The sequence below is a fragment of the Alligator mississippiensis genome, chromosome 5, assembly GCF_030867095.1.
Source record: "Alligator mississippiensis isolate rAllMis1 chromosome 5, rAllMis1, whole genome shotgun sequence".
NCBI classification, from domain to species: Eukaryota; Metazoa; Chordata; order Crocodylia; family Alligatoridae; genus Alligator; species Alligator mississippiensis.
Window position 1 is genome coordinate 181194333 of NC_081828.1, and position 21970 is coordinate 181216302.

Sequence of the window (21970 nt, forward strand, 5' to 3'; positions counted from 1 at the left end):
CATGATAAAAATGGAAAATGAGTTGCAAAATGGTAAAGAAGTCTAAAACACATTACTTGTTAAACACCTTTGTAGCTTGTTTGAATTAGGCTTTAACTGGAATGGGCAGCATGTTACACATCAAGTGACAGGACTTTCCTGCATCCTTCAGCATCCCAAGGTGCACTGATCTCTCCCTTGGCTCTCCATTAGGGCTGTCAAACACAGCCTGCAGCTACCTGTAGGGATACTGTAGGGAGACGTGGAACATACTACCTATTAGGGCTGCGTAAAGCTTCAGATGCCGATTCGATTCAGAGGAGATTCGGCCTGATTCAGTGGCTGAAGCTCCAAATCCAACTCGAATCGGGGGACCAGTTAAAAGGTCTGAATTGATTTGAAGCTCGCTGAAGCTATTTGGAAAAGATGTGGAGAGCTTCAGAGATTTGGGCAGTCCCCACTGGCTGCAGCAGAGAACTGGACCTGGACCCCGAGCTGGAAAGCAGGGGCCAGGGGAGAGGAGGCTGGAGAAGGGGGGAGGGGACCATGGGGGGACCCCTGCAAGGCCCCATCACCTACCTGCTCCTCCAGGCCCACCCCTGAGTACCCCCTGACTCATGCCTGCTCTCCCAGCCCCACCCATGGCTGCCCCACCCAGGCCCAGCTCCTGGCCTTTTAAAAACAAAGCCCTGGTGCTCACCGGGTGCTGCTGGGCAGGGGGGCAATTCCTGCTGCCCCCCACTGACCCATACTGCATGGGGGGGTTCTGCCACAAGTCCCCCAACCCTTGCCAGCTCTCCCAGACCCCCCATGGCTGACCCACCCGCTCCAGCTCCAGCCCTTTAAGAAAAAAACCCCCCCAAAACTCCCAGACACACCAGTTCCTGCAGTGGACTTGGGGCTTCGGGAGGCTCATGGAAGAGCCCCCCATGTGGTGTGGGGCAGTGGAGGACAGCAGGGATTGAGCACTGAGGCTTTTTTTTTTTTTTTTAAAGGCCATAAGCTGGGGCCAGGTGGTGCAGCCATGGATGGGGCTGAGAGAGTAGGTGGCGGTCAGGGGGTACTCAGATGGGGGGCTGGAGGAGCAGGTAGGTGATGGGGCCTTGCAGGGGTCCCCCCATGGTCCCCTCCCCCTTCCTCCAGCCTCCCCTTCCCCAGCCCCTGCTTTCCAGCTTGGGGTCCTGGTCCGGCTCCATGCTGCAGCTGGTGGGGACTGCCCAAATCTCTGAAGGTCTCCAAATCTCCCCCCTCCCTGCCAGGCAGCAGCTGGTGAGACCGCTGTTGGTTTGTTGGTTTTTTTTTTTAATGGGCCAAGAGCTGGGGTGTGTGGGGTAGCCATGCGGGGGACTGGGAGAGTGGGGGGCAGTCAAGGGCTTGTAGCAGGGCCCCCCACGTGGCATGGAGCAATGGGGGCAGCAGGGATCACCTTGCAGCAACCAGTGAGTGGGGGCTTTTCTTTTCAAAGTACCTGGAGCTGGGATGGATAGGGCAGCCATTGCCGGGGCTGGGAGAGTAAGCAGGGAATGGGGCCTATGTGAGTCAGACATCTGGCTAATTCAGCAGCAGCTGAATCTCCAAATCAGATTTGGCCAAATCAATTCAGGATCGTGATTCGAATCACCGAATTGAATCACTGTCTCCCAAATTAGCTGAATCCAAATCCGAAGCAAATACTAGCTGCTAGCTGCTTCACACAGGCCTACTATCTATGATCTCACTTCTGCTGGTGAACTGGGGCTGTGCTCACAGATCCAGCTGCTGTTACTAGTTGCAGACTGGTGAGTCACAGTGGCCTTGGTCCTATCACTTATCCCTTGTGGACAACTTGGATGACCAGCTGATCACCTGGGACCTGACCCCTTCCAGGGATGCTTCTGGGCTGCAGGAAGGCTCCTTAAAGATCCTGGGGTCTGCAGCCCAGGATCTGGCAGCAAGGCTCAGTGGCACTCTAAGATCCCAGGCTGCAAGCAATCTGGGAATACTGTTCAGTCTGCCGGCAGCCCGGGATCCCAGAGTGCTGGGCAGTAGAGCTCTGGGATCTCAAGTGGGTTGGGAAAGGAGCCCATAGCTTTTTATTTTTGTAGCTCAACAAAAATAATGGCCCCAGGGGCCAAAGGATACAAAACTGAATGAGGGACATGATATGAGAATATACCCTACTTTCTTTTAGTACAGATCCACTTTAGTTTGATCATTCCACAGTTGACTATGGCCAACAAATGTGAAATAATCCAAAATTAAAGTGGTATTTCCACATCTGCCAGTAGGACATTGAGTTGAAAGTTAGAAAATGTTTTGCATAAAGTGTATATCTATTGTAGTTAAACCAAAACTAGGAAGTCCTCCTACCTCCTGCTTTAACTTTGATATTTTCTAGTCAGTCAGTGCCAGCTTCTGCACATTCCACAGAAACTGAGATATCTAAAACCAAGTCATCTCCTGGCCATGCCCATTACTCATTGGCCAGGAGGAATCTAGAGGAGAAGAACCCTTCTTATTCATATATATATATATATATATATTTTGAGACAGGAGTAAAATCATGATCAAGAATGCAACTGGAACAAAATATGATCAAAGCCTCTGGGTAAAAATGACTAGCTAACTATTCTTCTGGTAAAGGAGGAAACATTATTTTCCCTACTTTCCCTGACTACAATTAAAAAAATTGTGAATAGCCAAAGAACAATCATACTCATACTGTTTCAACTGAAAACTATGGGTCTGATATAGCAAAATGCTGAGTACTCTCTCCCAATATGGACTAAACACTCTGAGACTTTGCTACTAATATCATTTGGGAACAAGGTTAAGTTTACTAGATGCTATTGAAACATGATGGAGGCCCATTCCAAACCAAATGGGAAACCTTTGTCACATTCAGCAGTCTATTTATTTGAATCCTTTCATCTTAATTCCTGCATCACAATGTTCTCCAGCTTATGGTATGAGGGAACACTCAGGTTCTGTTGTTAGGACATGGATTTTAAGAAAACCGTGTACCTATTAAAAATCTAAATATTGTTCAGGAAATATGTGGCTGATCAAAGAGCCTTTGTGTTACTCATATTTGGTATATTTATGCCTACTATGCTATAGAGTAATAGGGCTCAACCTTTTTGCTCCATGGGCCAGTGGGCCAGTTTGTGGAGTGGGCATGGCACCAAATCCAGCCACACAGAGTGGGGAAGCAGGCAGCTGGGGCCTGATTTGGCCATGTAGAGGGCAGATGTGTGGCCTGGCCCCGATCTGGTTGTGCAGAAGTAGGGGGTGTGGCCTGACCCCAACTGGCCAGTGCATGGGGAAGGGGGCATGGCCTAGCTCTTACACATAAACCAGCTTTAGTCATCAGAACCTGGTTTAAATCTGTAAAAGAACATAAGATCAGTACACATAAACCAGTTTAAAATAGCTGAAACTGATTTAAAATAAACCTGGTTGAATGGCTTAAGTGATTTGGGTCAAACCGGTTTATGAAACTTCTGCCCCAGACCTATTCCTGGTTCAAGATAAATCACAGTTCCCCAGCATCTCAGCATGCTTTCAAGCCCTGGGCTGGGCTGTCTGCTCCAGCAGAGAATGGTTTGGGGAGGGGGAGGCAAGTACTGGGCCCACCAGGCAAACCCTGGCTGGGGTCTGGGGCCAGGGAGAGGCTTCACACTTCCCTTCCCCCAAGTACAGAGCTGCCTTGCCCTCCTAGAAACTGCAGCTGAAAAAAATATGCAGGATTCATATTGCACAAGAAACATTATTAGAAACACATTTTTCTAAGCAGAAAATGAAAACGTGGTAGGCTTTAAAAACATCTATACTGCTGGTATATACCTCCTCTCCTCAAATATGATTATGTGCAGCAATTCAGTTCCTAGGTGTAACTGAATAGGTATGAGGCAAATACCAGTCACAGGTACAAAATATTAATTTGCTATAAAATGATGGGCGTGGAGGATTGTTTCTGTAAATTAAGTACCACTTTTTTCTTGTGTGTTTATGCTTATTTCTTTCAGGAAAAGCCAGCTTCAAAGATCTTTGTTCTAAATTTAAAAATGAAAATGAGCAGCTAATTTATGGACAAATTTACAGTATTACTCTGGGTATAAAAAAACAAACAAAGAAAAAAACTTTATGAGATACTTTAGATAAGGAAACAGATTTTAGTTTCAACTTTCTATAGTTTTATAATTAGCAGGTATGCAACTGTATGAGATTTTGAGAACTAATTTTTATTCAAAAACCAGCCAACAATTTGGGTTTTCCATACTTTCCAGACTGTAGTGGTTGAGCTGAAAAATTACTCTGGAAATTATACATCCAGCCCTAGGTCAAATTAAAGAGAATTAGCTTTTTTGTGATATTTCTACATCTAGTTCCTGCTCAAAGTAAAAGCAGACCCAATGGGTAATATAAAATAGGGGAGGAAGGGGAAAGAAGCAAAACATTTTCAGATTTCCAAAATGGTAAAGTTTAGATGCAGACACGCGTTAGAGTTCTTATTTTATCCAAACACCTTCATCCATTTCTAGTTGTTATAAATACTAAACAGGAAAAGGCTTTTAAAATGATGCAATTTTACTCAAAACTGTATCTCTAAATTTATTACAGAACAACAGGTGAATATTATTTTAAATCTACAGTACCTCTTACAAGCCTTTACACCTTTAATAGAAGGAAGAATCCTTCCCTATCGGCCTACAATGAATCTTAAATTGTATATCATCCTTTTTGTTTGTAAAAGCTTTTCTAAAAGTTAGAGGGACAATCATATATCACCGAGCAGGTATAAACCATAAGGGTCCATTCATATTCTCTCATTTTTATCAAAATAAAAGTGGACATAAAGTGAGCAGCCCAAATTGAGACACAGGTTGATGCCTTATGAAAATTAGCCTACATTAAAAAAAGCCAGTTTGAGACAAATTTTTTTTTCATTTTCAAAGGCTATGCAGATGCAGACCCTCAGTCTGAAAATAGGGGACTATAGGTCTTGATCTGGGCACATCAGAAATTTTTGAACACTTCCAAAAATGTTGGCCTGTGAAAACATCAACAGTGTTCACAGGACTGAACAAACTTAAAAGATGATGTGATCCCTGCCCCAGGAGTGCATAATGTAGATCAAACATGGACTAAATGGTTGACATAAAAAGGCACTGATTCCAAAGAAAGGGTGACTCTTACAGATGTTGAAAGCCAGAAGGGACCGGCGTGGTAGAAACTGAGGAGTGAAAAAGAGAGAGGAGTTGAATATCAGGCTGCTGCTGACAGTCAGTGTGGAAGCGTTGTTGTAATTAATAGCAACAGGTATGGCAGGGACTCGGATGTACAGAATGTCATATCCCCAATTCCATGATGGAGAGTTAAAATGGTAGACAGAAATGGTAGACAATGATAGACAGAATTGGTAGACAATTAGAGATATGTAAAAAGGTAAAAGGGTTTGGAAGTTATCAACATGGAGACAGCCGATAAAGTGTATATAAAGGTGAGTACAGTGTCTTGTTGGACACTAAGAAATGTGGTAGTAGTTGCTATATGAGAAGCTAGAGAAATTTGAGAAGAACCAAGAGTATGCGGTGGCAAGAGAAGTAACCATTATGTTCAGAAAATATTGAAGCTGACAATCCAGTGCATCAGAATAAATATTGAAGCTGACAATGCAGTGCATCAGAAAGGTAAGGCAGCATCCTGCTAACATTCAGTAGAGTCACTTTAATAGAAATGTTTGACTCCCAGAAAAATAACCCTACAAACAGTTTTATTTTCATATGCTCAGGATGACAAAGCAGCAGCTGCAGTAGCACACAAACAAAATGGTGGGCGTTTTACAATAACTTAACTGTTTCAAAATAAGGGGAAAGATTTCATGATTTATGGAGTAGCAGTATGCTTTAAACAAAAGAATTTTCAAACTATAAGGTTTTTCTTAGTGAAAATCTACAAGATTTTGTTCCTGACATATGATTTTCAGGCTGACAGTAGATTCCTGCTTGGTGAGTTTCCCATTATAAGTGATTTTTCCACCCACCATGCCAGAAAACTAACGTATGAATGAAAGCGGCTGAGAAAATTAGTAATTTGGCAGAAGAAACTAACTGGCGGCGAAGCAAAAGCAGTGGCAGAAAGCAAACTATCTACCAGCCCCACCCCATACACATTCTCAAGACATGAAATAATAACCAAACTGTCCAAGCTGTATCTAGAAAAATGGACATTTTTCATAAAATATTAAAACAAAAGAGAATGGGGAGCTGAATGAAAAAACAGCAGGAAAAAAAACTGAAAAAGAAAAGATTATAGCTGTTGTGATCATGCACAATAAATGAGTAGCTACATGCATAAGAAACATGTTGAGATCCACATCTACATGAAGAAACTGTGGCTACAGAGATGACTGCTATGGACTTCTGATATTTGCCTGATTAAATAATATCACAATAAACACTTTCCTCCCCCAACGTCAGCTGAAAACCTACACTTAATACTTAACTATATTAATCTGCATATTGCTACTGCATTACCTTTGGAAGCATTCACTGAGTTATAATTAGCTGAGAACCCTTCAGAGGCAATGCTGTGATCCGTCACGAAGTACAGTGTCATTATGTTGCCACCACTGGTGAGCAATGGTGGAATTGACCTTCCACAGTACCTGCAAGAAGTCAACAAAAACACCATGTATTGAGTGGGTAGGACTGTAGCATAATTGGGGAGGGGCAAGGCAGTCAACCTAGTCGCTGACTTAGAGGGGTGCCAGTATGGCTCCCTCTCCCACAAAGTCTTTGCCACAGGGGCAGTTCTGTATTGCCCAGCCACAAAAGATGGGCAAGCGCAGCCCCCGCACCCAGCAGTTTATCAGGGGCAGTGGACTATCACCCTCGGGAGACTTTGCCATGGGAGGTAAAGCCTTGCATCCAGTGCAGGGGAGAGAATGGGACCTCAGGAAGGGCCCCTAGAGAGCCTGCACTGTTGCCTGTTTCTCAGCTGCAGCAGCCTTAGCCCATGCTGTTACAGAAGCAGCTGCAGCAATAGCAGCTGTCGCCCAAGGAGAGGCTGTCAGGTAAGACTACTCCTCCTTTGCCCCCATTCTCCAGTGGTAAGAATAATCCCATCTCCCCCCCACCGACTCCTGGTGCACCAGGTGCTAAAAGAAATCACTACGGCTGTGGGGCAGGACTGTATGCTGTGTAATATGATCAAATAATATCTATATTGCTTGAACAATATTCAGGGTCCCTTCAAAGCCTGTGAATAATACTTTTACAAAGTTCTGCTTGTGATGGTGGGCCTCAATGATAGAATGATGAAATCCTGCAACACAGACTTGTTGCCCACAGATGTTTTGCATAGAACAAACACACTGTCACACTGGCTCTTCATTAAGAGCCTTGTTAAGCTGTCACTGATGTCAATTAATTCAATAAATCTGCACTGTATCTGGGACTTCCCCTCTGACTCCAGTGGGAGTTTGAGTTGTCTCTAGCAGAGTATTCTTCCCAAATGGTCACAGATAATACTGAAAATTAATCTTCAGTATAGCTCTTGCTCTTAATTTTTTGTCAGGAAACTTAAGACTTCAATGAAATTCCCTTGCTAGGCAATTAGGGTTGTTGGTTTTAGCCACGTTGATCTAAGGACATTTTAAAACCTACACTAAACTTTGTTCTTAAGAAAAGTAGAAGTTCTTGTAAACTAATATTGAATTAAATCTTTATTCTGTGGCCAAATGAAAAAGTAAGGAAAATACTGCCAGTAGTATACCACCTAGAAGCATTGCTGCTTTGGCCTGAATAATATAAATCTCCAATTGTTTTAGAAAGAATAACCTAAATTCAACATTTTGCTACTGAAGGAAGAGATCCATTGAGGAACACAAGGACTACAGTGACAGCAAGGATGCAGGCAGATTAAATAGGTAAATTAGATATAATCACCTTCCTATCTTTGTCATTGTTCCATTGTCATATACTTCAAGAAAATCTCTTCTGCAATTGTACTCAAACTCCAAGTTAAAAGATGTGAACGTCAGATGGATAAGGTGCCCGGGCTGGACTGAGATAGTCCATGTGCATTTGATACCATGTGGATAAATGCTTGGATGACCAGGGCTTGTGATGGTTCCTTCTGGTCCAGTGAGAATCTCCCCACATGCTACAGACGTTTAAAACAACATGTTATTTAAAATAATGATTCCAGGACAAGGCATTATGAAACAGTTTATGTCTTCTGAACATTAAAAATAGGACTCTTTTTTTTCTTTCCTCATATACTTTGAATTTGTGCAAGGATTCTGAGTCATTTGTGTCACAAATGATGTCTACTGCTTGGTTGTCATACAATTTGGCATGTAGTTTATTCTAACAAATGGTTTCCATTTAATCATCTCTTTGAATTGCACAGGAGATCTTAGGTCCAGAAACCGAAAAGAAGAAAGTTCTGAATCTTACCTGTATCTAATGGCCGGTATTCAGCCATGAAGCCAAGGTTTGTAACAGAGGAAGCTCTGAATCTGACATAGAGATAGCTTTGTGTAGACTGTGTGACAGAAGGTAGAGCTGTACCACAGTATTTCCCCAGGAGACGAGAATCTGTGCTGTTGCCATCCCTGACCTGAAGAGCAATATATTCAAAACATCACAAGAAAACTTGTTCTATTATCACTAGATAGCGGAAAAATTGAAGGAATTTGCTGCTCAATACAAAGAAATGCTGCTGGAAATACTCAGCAAGCCAGGACCTATTGCTGCTAAGGGAAATTTGCACCATGACACAGTGACAAGTAGCTTTAAAGTTCTTTTGAAAGACAGATGAGGATTTCCCTGATATAAAGGAATCTAATAAAATTAAACTGACAAGGATTCCAGCCCCCTGAGATCCTCAGCAGGAGGCAGCACATGAGATGCAAGGCAGTGGAGATTCAGGCCCCATCTACAAATACAGCTGCTATTCACCACTGGTAAATTCCTATTACAGAAATATCCATCGTGAAAAAGATGCAATAAGGAGTTCAGTTCACCTGAGGCACCAGGAATCCCCATAAGAGCAATGAAATAGATATTTATATGCCAAACTACTCTTCCATACAGTTGTTCATTGACAGATAACAATACGTAACTTAGGGTTTGCATGGGTATAACTGAGGATAAATCTGTTATTCCTTACCTCAATGTAATCTGAGTAGCAGGTAGTGATATTCCGAATGCCGAAGTCAATAAAAGTAAGAATCACTACTTTGCCATCTGCCTGGGAGATGATCCACTCACAGGTCTTTGGACGGGAGGACATCCTTGGATAGTAAGGGGAATGTATAACACCTTCTCCAGACAGTGCACCACCACAAGCTGCAAAGAGAAACTAAAGTTAGTATCTTCAATGAATGCTTAATATACCATTTTTACTCAATTAAAAAACAAGCTGCTGTCTTCCCTGCTTCCGCCCCCCTGCCTCTTTACCCCCAAGCTGATCTTCCCCTGCAGTGCCCCCTCCTCACCCCCAGACCCAACCTGCTTCTCCCCCACACCCCTCCACTGCACCTCCCATCATAGGTGGTGGGGGAAAACATTATTGGGGGTGGGGCTGAGTAAAAGTGCCCACCTGACCCCCTGCCCCTCCCTCCTGCAGGGCCATTGCAGCGCCAGGACGTGCCGGTGCTGTGGAGGGTATGGCAGGGAATGTGGGCACAGCACTGCAGCGGCAGGGTATGGCAGTGGTGCGGGAGCAGCAAAGTCATACAGAGCTGTGCGTGCATGGGACACTGGCCTAGCTGCACACGGAGTGGTGCCAGGCACTGCAGGATGGTGGCACCATGATGCTGCTGCTTTGGCCAGTGGCCACAAAGTTAGTTTGGGATCAATTTAATACAGTCCTCCAATAATTAGCTTTTACACATGGAAAATTATAACAAATAAATACATTTTCTACTAACAATATCTAATTATTGAGGGATCATCTTGAATTCAGGGTCATCTTATGTTCAGGTAAATATGTTACATCTTAATGTCATTTCCTTCTACATGCCACTGAAAATATACATCCCACAAGACTTTGCAAAGGTCATCAGTTATGGATAATTCAGATAGGAGAGTTTTTAGAACTATCACTGCTGTCAAACAGTACCATGAACATGAATATCTAATTTGGAACAGTAGTGAAATTATATATATGAAAAAATACGTCTCTCACCTTCCCCAAATTTGCTTGGATTTTACAGACCTAAGTGGAAGGGATGGAGGGAACAGGAGAGGAGTAGCATGTGTCTCATTTGTTATTCTTGGAAAAAGGAGAACTTAAAACAGACAAAGCTACTGGAGCAAAGTAAAGATCATGGTATATTGCCTGTGATGCATAGTGGTTGGGCTAGTGGTAAAGTGTTTATCTTGGCAAGGAGGATTAGAGGCTGTTGCATGCATTTTGACATAAGTCAAGAGTGCCTAGAGCCCTCTTTTTAGCATTTCTAGAAATCCAAACAAAGTTATTGACCCCCTTTTCATTTCCTTTGTTTTAATGTTTGTGGTAAGCATGTTAAATGTATACCAATCTTATCTGGCTGGCAGCATAGTATTTTTGCGTGTCAGGGATGCAGGACAAAAAACAAATCAGAATGCTGTGTGATCACTTATAAAGAATATGAAGCAAAGAAAGAACTTAATAGTACAGAACTGCTTGAAGGTTCCTGAGCTAGTGGGTCAGTTCAGTGTTCAACTTCTTACCAACTTCATAAACTGCCCTGAAGCTGGCCCTTTGCACTGAAGCATCTGACTTGAACTTGATCCAGAGACTGTTGCTAGAAGAAGTGATTGGGGAAGGAAAAGTGCTGCCACAGAATTTGTTAATGAGAGGAGACATCTCATTGTCACCATCTCGGACCTAATTAGGAAAAACAAGAAAAAATAATTAACTCAGATCCCAAAACTGTAACTGGATATGTTTACATATAAAAAAATCATAATCTGATTTAAACTTTTATATAGAACGTTGTTCGTTTTCGGATGCAGGTGCAGTAATGAGAAGTACTGCAAGAAAATCCCAAAAATCTCAGTGAGGCACATGATCTTGTCAGATTTCAGACCACAGAGAACAAGGTCACTTTTCACAGAGGAGACTTCTAAGGAAACTAGAACAGTATTGTTGATCCAGTAGGCAGGACTTATTCTCCCTGAACCAAATACTGGCACAAGCAGAACTTGTGCTGCCCAAAGTGCCATTCTTACGATGAGGAGGAAGGGCAAGGTCTTGGTTATTACATATTCCTTTGATACTTAATTCCTATCCAACAATGGAAGATTTGGGATTCTCTTCATGTCTCTGTAGACATGGCCTTCTCTCATTAAAATATCATCCTTGCTCTGTATGTGCAATTTCTATAGACTTCAGTGGAAATCTCCCCAAGGATGCTAACATCATGAACAGAGACAATTAATGAGGGATGCAATTCTAAAGTTATAATGCCAGTGAAAGTAAAGTTACAGTAACATTTCCAACGTGTTCTAATTACAGTGAGGGTGCTCCAGAATGCATCAGGAATCAGGTTTCTGCTTTTATTCTCTACATTATTTTAGGCTGTAAGTGTGTTAATCAACTTGCAGATCAAGGGAGAGATTTACTTCACTGATTTTTCCATCACTTGGCATTAGGCTCTGAAGACTGAGATGCTGGTGAAAACAAGAGGACACATTCTCAGTAGCACCACTGGCTCTCTGGTCTAGCTGGGACAGCTCTATATGGCACACTGTTGCAATCACTCAGCAGGAACTATGGGTGCAGACAGAAGTGCAGGTCCCTGCTGTAACTGAGACACCTTTGTAAGAAGTGTTCTGAGTTACAAGGATACCCCCGACCAAACAGATGTTCACTGTTGGTTCCAGCAGGGAGGGGAATCTAGCTGCTGGCTGTGAGCCTTCAACCAGTTTGTCCTGGGCAACGGCCCCTCCTCTTTCCCAGCCTGCCCTGTTTCAGAATGGGAAGGGGAGGGAGGGGGTAAGGAAGCTCCCAGCCAGGGCTGGAGGGCGGGGTGGGTGAATTTGAGCCACCCCACCTTGGGAGGGCTCCAACACACCTGCCTCACCCTCCAGGTGGGGCTGAAAAAACCTCAGATCGAACTCCCTCTCCACCCTTCCATTCTGAAAACAGCTGGAGGCTGGGAGGCAGACAAAAGGTACAACGCTCTGTTTTGAAACAATGCTGTGTTCTGAAACGTCTTTATCTGACCCCTCACTCAGTGAAGGTTCAGATTTTCACCTAACTGGTCATTTTTGAAGTAGTCTGCAGCCATGCTCTTGTGTTTGGTCATGGCTGTAGACTGCTTTCAGTGGTCAGATCAGGCAAAAATTGTTATTTCTATCTGTGCCCTATGTCGGCAGCTGGGTCCAACCAGGCTATGGCTGCACAATTATCATCTCTCTTTCCTTCCCAGCCCTGGTATCAAGGGCCAGAAAGGGACTAAGGCTGGCATAAGGCTCTACCATTGTGCTACATATTGGCTAGCTAGAAAAGAATAAGGTACAGCTGAGATTTGGTGGTCTCCAGCTGTTTGAATGGCTTTCCAGAATCTGGTAGCAATGGCAGCATCCCTAGAAATTCAGTTAAGCCAATGGAGTACTCCAGATTTACATTGGTGTAACTAAGATCAGAGTCTGCAGTTAGGTATGAAAATGATCACAACTAGAGTCCAAGCTAATTTATACATTCTCTTGACCCGATTTGCCCCAGTCCACTAAAAACACTGATTAGTATGCAGAGTCCAATGAAAATTCAGTCAGCAGCAGCAGAGATAACAGAGCACTTTACCCTGCACTTGAAATAATGTGTCACATTGCAGCTTAGAGGGGTGCTGATGAGAAGGAACTGGCATTGCCAACATGCTATATCTGACTTGGTTGTGCTATGTCACAGTCTTCTTAACTGCAAAGGGCTTTTGTGTCTCATTTCTTGCTGCTCTACTGCACTCCCCATGGATTCAGTCTGATGTTTCCTGAACCAGAGACTAAATATCCTCCAGAGCAAATGTTATGAGCTGTTTCTGGCTACCAAAGTAACTATGCACATTTCCTGTTATTAACAGTGGACAGGAGCATTCTGTTTCTCTTCAAAGTGAGAAAATAGTTGTCAAAAACTGATTTTAAAGTAATCATTTAACAGTTCAAAGCCATCTCTCCAGTTTAAAACTTATGAGAATTATTTAGAGCCTGCAAGCCGATTGATGGGTGTATGAAGCTAAGCAGCACTTGAGAAAAAGCACATATGTTTAATCAAACTGCTTCCAGGGTCAAAAAATCCAGTACTGTTTCCTCTGTTGTGGACTTAATGGATCTGAAGTAGTTCATGGGAGAGGGATGGAGTGAGGAGGATAAGAAGAGTACAGTAAAACTGAACTGCCTGGGATTGATCAGCAAACAAGGTAAATGCCTAGCTGAATTAATACCAACTGATTGTATTCAACAAAAATTGTTTTGTTACTCTGGCTCTTGCAAGTTCAGCTGCTCTTCTGCCAGCAATTAGGCAAAAGAACTACCAAGCCAGGCAAACAAAAGCTGTCTGTTTTCATTACACAGATTTCCTTCTAGTTTTAGAAATTAATTATACTTCATTCCAACAAAAATCTCCAAATTCAAAGAGGAGGAAAGGCAACTATGGTAATGCAATAACAAATCTTTTAAGGATCTCACTGTAGAAACAGATTAACTCAGCTCAGTTTATAGGGACCTATCCCCATTTTGGTCAAAGAAGATTTTTTTTTTAAATATATCAAGTAAGAGATGAGCCCAGAACATTTGAAGCAGGGGCATTTCTTTCTCTGGTATTACTTATGCTTATCTTGTGTTCAGTGCACTTTAACATATGGAGTTGACCAAATGTCAGCTTAATCCTAGCTGGTTATTCATACTTGCTCACCTTTGACTCCTGCTGATTCTATATTACCTGGATCTTATCCCCTGTGGCTTTTGAACCATAATAAAATGGGATATCTACTCTCTCACCTCCTAGGCTGAGAGTTTGCTCTACAATTTTATGCCTACAATTAATCAACATTTCAGAACAGTTGCATAATAAAAGTCACCTCAATGAAATTCCAAGAACAGCTGTTGTGACTCTGAACTTCCATGTGTGTGAAGTTGAGGTATATTTTTTCATTCTCTGGTTGTCTAATAATATAGATACATTGCCTGTTGTTAATATAAGGATTAGGCCAGAAAGGGGACATGATAACCCCCACACTATCAGTGTAATTTCCTCCACAGTTGGGATCCGCTGCAAGAAAAAGAAAATTTAATATGAGATGCCAGAAGTATCACGGGGCACAATATTTAGCCCTTACCATTGGCTACATAGCAAACTAAAGATAGCAAAACAATTAAACTACCTCTGCCCTCAAAAAATGTAACATGTCCCCACACTATCCTGGTCACTGTTTGTAGACACAGCAACTCTGGATTGTCATATTTACAAGTGAACATTTTTACTTACAAGGTGATGTGGTATAGATTATGTGGAAGCCTCTGTCACTGACTGCTCCATCAGAATGAAAGTGAAGCCATGCAGATGGACCACTGGTCTGGAGTGGGGGTGGAGAACGAGTGCTACAATATTTACCGAGGATGGGATCTTGTGGAAGGAGGCCATCTCGAATCTAAACAAAAGAGTGATCCTCTGCTCAGAGTTGTCAGCTATATACCAGTACTAGACAATATGGATATTCCCAGAGATATCTTAGAAAAGGAGGTCATGTACAGTCTTGTTAGTGTGTGAAAGGTTATGAATGGAGGGGAAAGCTGGTAACATATTCCCACCATATTTGGAAGGAGTATGGAGCAATGCCTAGTAGATTTAAGTGCAACCAAGACATAAACAACAGTGGAATTATTAATGGGGTGCCTAAAAGAGGAAGAACATTTTGGGACATCCACCTTGCAAAGTTTTCCCAGAATCATCCTCTCCTGTGACAACAGTTTCGGGGAGAGACAAATTTTGGAGGCTACCCCATCATTGAACCTAAAGAGTTTAAGGATTCACAAAGAAGGGATACAACTTTCCTGAGGAGACAGACATTTGCAGCTGCATTTCCTTCCCTCCTTGCTTTCCCCTCGCCGCATTTGCAAGACAAGCTGTAGTAGAGCTCCACCAGCAATGACACAGTAGCAGCCATGGAGGAAATGTTGTGGGAGAAGATACTAGACCCTGGCTATATTAATTCTTGCCCTGTTTCTGGAGTCGTGCAGCTATCTTCTTCTCCTTACTCAAGCCAGATTGTAAAATGAGAGCCAAGTCCTTTCATTATTAATATAAACAGCAACATAGAGATGCAGCCAGGTCCCTAGTGTACAGGAGGGGCAGTGGTTTCTGGCTGCCACAATGATCACAATTGCTATTGCACAGTTGCCATAGGCACCCACTTTTTACCCGTCCTCCCAAGTCACCATCCAGACTAATGCAAAGGCACCCAGTGCACTGCTGGCACCAGCCTTGCTGCAGTACTAAATGTAAACATACAACTAAATAACAAGAATAAAAATATGTGTTTGATTATTACTGCTAAGAAGCTACATGTTTAGAAATACTAAGCTATTATATTTTTAAGTAACCAATCATGTGACTGGCTAGGTTACTCAAAAGTCTGGATTCTAAAGTCAAATTTATCATTAAGAGGAGCTTCATTTGGATAATTAAAATAGAAATATCCTCTTTTATTAAGTATGCTTATAACAGTGTATACATTTTAGATAATCTCTAAAAAATTATAATGGGGAAGTTTATTTTTTTTCTTCTTTTCTTCCCTGAATGACTGATACCATTTGTGGTTATACCTGTTTCCAGTAAAATACTATTTCATGGGAAGCTTTCTAGGGACAAGTAGAAGGAATCATTCTAAGTATGGTGACTTGTACCGCTAGAAATTTCCAAAAGGCCATATTTCTTTTCCTTCCAAAAGGCATACACATTCTCTCAGCACCTAAATTCTTCAGCATTTTTACTAGTGGTAAGTGCTCATTGAAAACCCTTCCTTTTCACACTTCTAAAACAGAGGGAGTTTGCACTTTGGGAAAGTGAGAGAGGGTGGCCTGTGGTTTAACTTTGTCAGCATTATATTTCTGTGGGCACATCTACATGAGATGCTACGATGCAGTAGCAACGAGCTACTATGCCATAGCTCACTGCTACCGTGCAGTAGCATTGCCAGGCGCTAACCATATGGCAACACTACTGCGCAGTAGTAACGAGCTACTGTGTAATAGCTCATTGCTACTAAGTAGTAGCGTCAGGCAAAAACCATGCAGTGACGGTACTGCACAGTAATGTTGGTTACTGCGCAGTCATTTAGTACTTGCTTATGCATTACTGCACAGTAATGCTGGTTACTGCACAGTCTGCCGCACGTGTAAACGCAGCCAACGTGTCACAGAATAGTGTTTTTCAAACTGTTCTATGGAACCCTGGGGTTCTGTGATAGGTCATCGTGGGTTTTGCAACGAGGTCAGGGGGTTAGGGAGGAGCAGGTGGGGAGGCAGTGTGCTGTCACTGCTACCTGGCTCTGCATCAGTCTTCAGGATAGGGGTATGGATTCTGTGGCAGAGATGATATAAAAGGGTCCAGTGACTTTAGGAAATTGGATAACTGCTGTCACAGAATGTTGAAATCTTTTTTGCAATAGTACTAGCACCACATTTTTGTCATTACTACTACTGAGATTTACCTCCAGATAGTCTTGGCTGCAATTATTATGATGTTCAAGACTTAGTGTGCCAAAGGCAAATGTGATGAGAAGACCAGGATTGGTTGAGATGCTCCAGTAACAATCTCTATTAGGAGGGTAGTTACCAGGATATCCTGGCGTATATATTGAGCCATAAATACTTGTAAGTTCACCACCACATTCTAAGCAGAAAAAAAAATACAGAATTATTTTACTCTTTCATCCAACTTTCAGGGTTCACATAATTAAACTGTTCTACTGCTAGACATTTACTGGACTTTTAGCCCCCCTCCCCCTGCCAATATATCAAAGAGAAGAACATGTTTGTTTCTTTTAGGTTTACCTTTCAATCAATCTATGAATAATAAAAGCAGAACCCAAGTATTTTCAAAGCTGCACATAGAGGGTCCATAAATAAATGGACCCTCTCAGTAACTGAATAGAACTACTGTTGGTTTAGAGCAGGATTGAATATCTTCTGACCCTCCTTTATGCCTGCGAAACCTGGACCATTTACCAGCATCCTGCCAAGAAACTAAACCAATTCCACTTGTGCTGCCTGTGAAAGATACTAAAGATCAAGTGGCAGGACAAGATTCCAGACACAAAGGTGCTCGGAAGATCAACTTTCCCCAGTATTCACACCCTGCTGAAACTGGCACAGCTAAGATGGGCCGGCCACCTCTCAAGAATGCCTGACACAATTCTATGGCGAATTGTCAAACGGAGTACGCTTTTGCGGTGCACCAAAGAAGCGGTACAAGGACACCCTAAAGGAGTCCCTAAAGAGTTTTGGCATCAATCAAAAGTCATAGAAGCAAATCGCTTGTGACCATCCATCCTGGAGGCCTCAAATCCAAAACAGAGCATTGGCCTTTGAACAGCAATGCACAGTAGAAGCAATGAAGAAACACGCAGTCAGGAAAATGAAAACCTCCCGTATCCAGTGCTCATCACTCTCTTGTCCCTGCTACAGGAGATTGTTCAAAGCAAAAATCGGACTTATAAGTCACCTATGTACTTACGTGACCTAGCCTCCACCCCCCCCCCTTCATTCTCTTCCTTTTCCCTTTTTTCTCTTTTTCCTTCTTTCTCTTTTTCTCCTTTCCTTTTTCTTTCCCACTTCTTTTCTCCCTTCTTCCCTCCCCTCCCACTGCTGGATGCACTCATCTTCACCCGCAAAGGATAAACGTATGCAAATCTTCAGAGATTGAATTGACTGCTTTGGCTTTACAACACTAGTCTGGATTTGTGATTTTTAAATCTTAATCCCCCACTTGTTATCCCAGCCAAAGACAGTCCATTTTTTAAAGATTTTTTTCAAATTAAAAGGAAGTTTGTGCTAACAACAATAACATAACTATACACAGGTTGAGATCTTCAGATGGGGTAAAGCCATGGTGCTCCACTAATATCAATGGTGGTACATAGATTTGAAGTGGAAGATCTAGCATATACTGTTGTATAAACTTGTAGTAAATCAAGAGACTTTAGCTAATTAATTTTTCATATACTGTCAAAGTGAAATAATTCTCATCTTTAAACAGGAAATTAAGTGCATAGAGGCTTTAAAAATAAAACTGGAAATGTTGAGCCCAAATTAGCATCAAAATATTAGTGCGGACATAAAATTTACTGATTAATATTTTACAAAATCTAATGTTTATAAACCAGTTTCCTTACAATTAGCCACTGATCATATGAACGCAGGATTCTATTTATTGCAAATTCTCAGAAATTAGAGACTTAATCTAAATCATCAACCTAAAATGTTGGTTGTACATTGCCTTATGTAGACCAGGTGGAAGAGAAATTCTCTCTCACACCAAGGTGGGTGCTTTGGATGCCGTACACAAGTTATATATTAAAAAGTTTGGCTCCCCCTCTCCCTTTTTCACAACTTTGATGTATTTATGCTTTCTTTCTGATGTATTTTTTACTATTTTTTCCCACCAAACTTTCTCTTCTCTTTCTTCAACATCTTTTTCACTGCAGTTCCTCCTATGTGACATTCAGACCTAATAAACTCGAAGTGTCTAAATGTATTTGGAAGTAGACAACATAACTTTGTAGCTTCTTCAGGAAATATATGGCCTGGTCTCTTGGAACAATTGTGAATTTACTGTCATCAGAAGTTAAGACATAAGAGACAGCACAAAACCAAAAGCAGATCATGACAAGTTGGTTGTATTTTGGTATACATTCTTATGCTGAAGGCACCGTTTTACCTTTTCTACTTTAGTCCTCTGCAGACTGACAATGACAGAAAAAGAAAACTTACCTGGTACCTGCTCAAGGTACCAGATATTTGCAGGAGATGAGGGAATCCATAGGCATGGGATGCTAGTAAACTTTTGGGGATTTTTCACAGGCAAAGCAAGACAGGCTTAAAGACTAAAATGAAATTCTAGCAATGTATTGTTTAAAATTTGATTCTGAGTATCTAAAAATAATGCAACAGCCAATGTTTCTTCTTCCTTATTCATCAGTCAAAACTGTCATTCAGCTATTGAGATTTATAAATGAAGTCAAATAAATTGGGTGTTTTTTCCCTTTTTGCTAAATACCTGATAGCTCTTAAAACTTACCGGGTTCTCGAGACTCCCATTTCACTGTAAATCCCCCTGCATTCCCTGTGTGGTCAGAATGGAACCAGAAATACAAAGAACTGTGGCTACTAAAAAGCTCAGCAGGGTGAGATGAGCCACAGTATTTTCCTAGCATGTGCGCAGAGGGTGAGTCCCCATCATGAATTTGAAGGAAGTCACCATTACAGTTGTTGCTAGCTTCCAGCTGGAAGAATGGGAAAGTAATATGCAGGATCTAACAAGAAACAGGAGAAATTAGATCATTTTCTTTTTACATCAGTGGTCTGAAATATAAACAAGAATGATTATATACTGTTTATACAATAACCCTAGACAGAGCAGATGCACCTGTCCATACAACTGTGTAAGTCTGTGAGGCAAGCTCTGGAGCCATTATGTAATTTCCTGATAAAACACAGGACAGAGGAAGGCATTAGATGATCTTGAGGCTCAAAAGAAAGGAGAGGAGATAAAGAGAAATCCAGACAGAAAGAAAAGTTGTCTGAAGTGGACTTAACTCCGGATGTCTTTAGCCTCATAACAAATAATTATTCAAGACCTCTCACTATAGGATCCTCAGAGCTAAACTTGATAGCATAATGTTAAAAACTTGAAATACATACAGGATGACCTAAAATATTTCATTACCGATTCACCATGATATTTTACAAACTAGCATCTACCCATCCTTTTTATTGTGCTAGGTATCTTTCCTTGAGTAGGAAAATGTGGATTATTTGTAGACATAAATTCTGATTTCTAGGGACCTACTCTGGGCAAATAACAGCATACAGAATTTTACCCAGGTATTGATCCTCAGATGTGAAGCTCCATTGAAATCAATAGGATTGAAACTGAGAATGGGGCATACCCTGTTGTATAATCAATTAATTTTAGCTAATTAATTTTTTGCAACTGTCAGAATTAAAGAAAACAAAGTTCACTCCCCTGGCAAGAATTCCAGTTTGCAAAGAGGCAATTAAATATTTTGCAATGTTTAAGGTACATTTAGAATGTCAGAGCCAAAATTATCAAAATATCCATGTAGCTATAACACTTAATGATTAATACTTTAAAAACCTAATATTTTTATATCCAGTTCCTTTTACACTCAGTTAGTTTTTTCTTAAAGCCACAGATCCTGAAGTCATTATATTTGAATCTTGGCTTTTATTTTTTGTAAGAAAAATTTCTAACCCTCATGGAAACAAAGAAAAGCTTGAAAATGTGACCAAAATGCATTCAGAAATCTGATGGTAAATAAAAAATCCCAAATGTGTTCTTTTTGTTTCAAACCGTATCATTCTGAGGGAGTTAACTCATGATATATGAGTACTTGGAAACAGCAATACTGAATAATTACTGGTTGCAGGAGAGAACGCATTGAATGTGAAATACTTTCAGTTTTTTATTACTTATTCTGATGTTTGAATTAATACTTCTTCCCTTGAACTGAAATTCACCCTCTGAAACCATTTTTCGTGACTTCAGTAACTCTTCCTGGATAGGGTTATGATTGTGTTGATGAATGGGTAGTTAGTCATTCCAGCAGATGATTTATTTTAGGTAAACTCTCAATTACCTTGTTGGGGTTAATTCGGATAACCCAAGCACAGCTGACCTGGTTATCATATTGCTGACTGCTTGGACTGTTAGGGTAGCTGAATGTCCCATTGAAACCAGAGAGGAATCCTCCACACACTGGAGAAAAAACAGTGAAACAGATTAAATACAGCTTTTCCAATGTGGACATAAATAAAGTGAAACCCTTTAGCTTAACAGATGGTATGCTCAATATATAAAACAAAAATGAAAAATAGTTGTATAAGAAGAATGGGATTTGCTAGGAGCAGAGTGACCTCAGGTTTTCTTAGAGATAATTATTTTGGAGGGAAATAAGAAAATGTCTACAACAAAATGTCCATTTTTCAAAAAGATTTTGATTTTCTATCAGGAATGATGAAGCTTCCCTCCTCAGACCTGATGAAGAATGTCTTGCATTTGAAAGCTTGTCTAACTTCATTCCAACCGTGAAGCTGGTCCAATAAAAGATATCACACCCAAAAAATCCTTGCCTTTTGTGTAATGCCTGGACCATCAGGGCTACAGCATTAACCTAACACTACCATTTGGACTGAAACATTTGGTTTGTCTAACTGTTTCAGTTTAACATTAAGCCACCTGTGCTTGTGGTGGTCTCTTGACTCACGGGAATGGTAAATTCAGGTGCTTCATATCTGCATTCTTCCTTCCTGGCCAGACTACATCTTGCATGATATAGTCCAATCTCTCCTCTAACTAAACTGTATAGTAGATCATAGGAATTGCAGGCCAGGATCCCAGTCTATAAAGGAAAAACAGGGACAAGAGACACCCAAAACACAAATCCCATGAAATTTCATGGCACTACTAGGCAGATTCGGTTTAATACCCAACTGCTTTAAAATATAATATTCTCATTTCAGTTTGCTGAACTGAACAAGCTTTTTGATTCAGGGAATGACAAACTGTTTTAAAGCTGATTTTATAAGTGTCCATACAAAATACTCCATTATTTTCAAATTTAAAATGTTCATTACTTTTCATTCATAAAACAGTGACGTTTTGACTTTGGGTCCTGACTGGCAACTACCAAATATTGAAATATTCTCTGGCTCTGTTATGAATGATTCAGAAACAAAACTCTTGTTTTCAAACAGGAATTAATAATAAAAATAAT

At 41.3% G+C, this 21970-nt stretch overlaps 1 protein-coding gene across 1 annotated transcript in view; it reads right to left on the reverse strand.

Moving 5' to 3' along the window:
- The window catches only part of CUBN (cubilin), a 241539-nt gene that overhangs the window by 192828 nt on the left and 26741 nt on the right, over positions 1 to 21970 (reverse strand). The window contains exons 13-22 of the mRNA XM_019497851.2: positions 20834 to 20952; positions 19252 to 19486; positions 16664 to 16845; positions 14440 to 14602; positions 14033 to 14223; positions 10686 to 10842; positions 9139 to 9317; positions 8424 to 8586; positions 7911 to 8127; positions 6498 to 6628 (exon numbers count right to left, since the gene is read on the reverse strand). Coding sequence (XP_019353396.2) covers positions 6498 to 6628; positions 7911 to 8127; positions 8424 to 8586; positions 9139 to 9317; positions 10686 to 10842; positions 14033 to 14223; positions 14440 to 14602; positions 16664 to 16845; positions 19252 to 19486; positions 20834 to 20952 — 1737 coding nt within the window. The remainder of the gene's footprint in view (positions 1 to 6497; positions 6629 to 7910; positions 8128 to 8423; positions 8587 to 9138; positions 9318 to 10685; positions 10843 to 14032; positions 14224 to 14439; positions 14603 to 16663; positions 16846 to 19251; positions 19487 to 20833; positions 20953 to 21970) is intronic.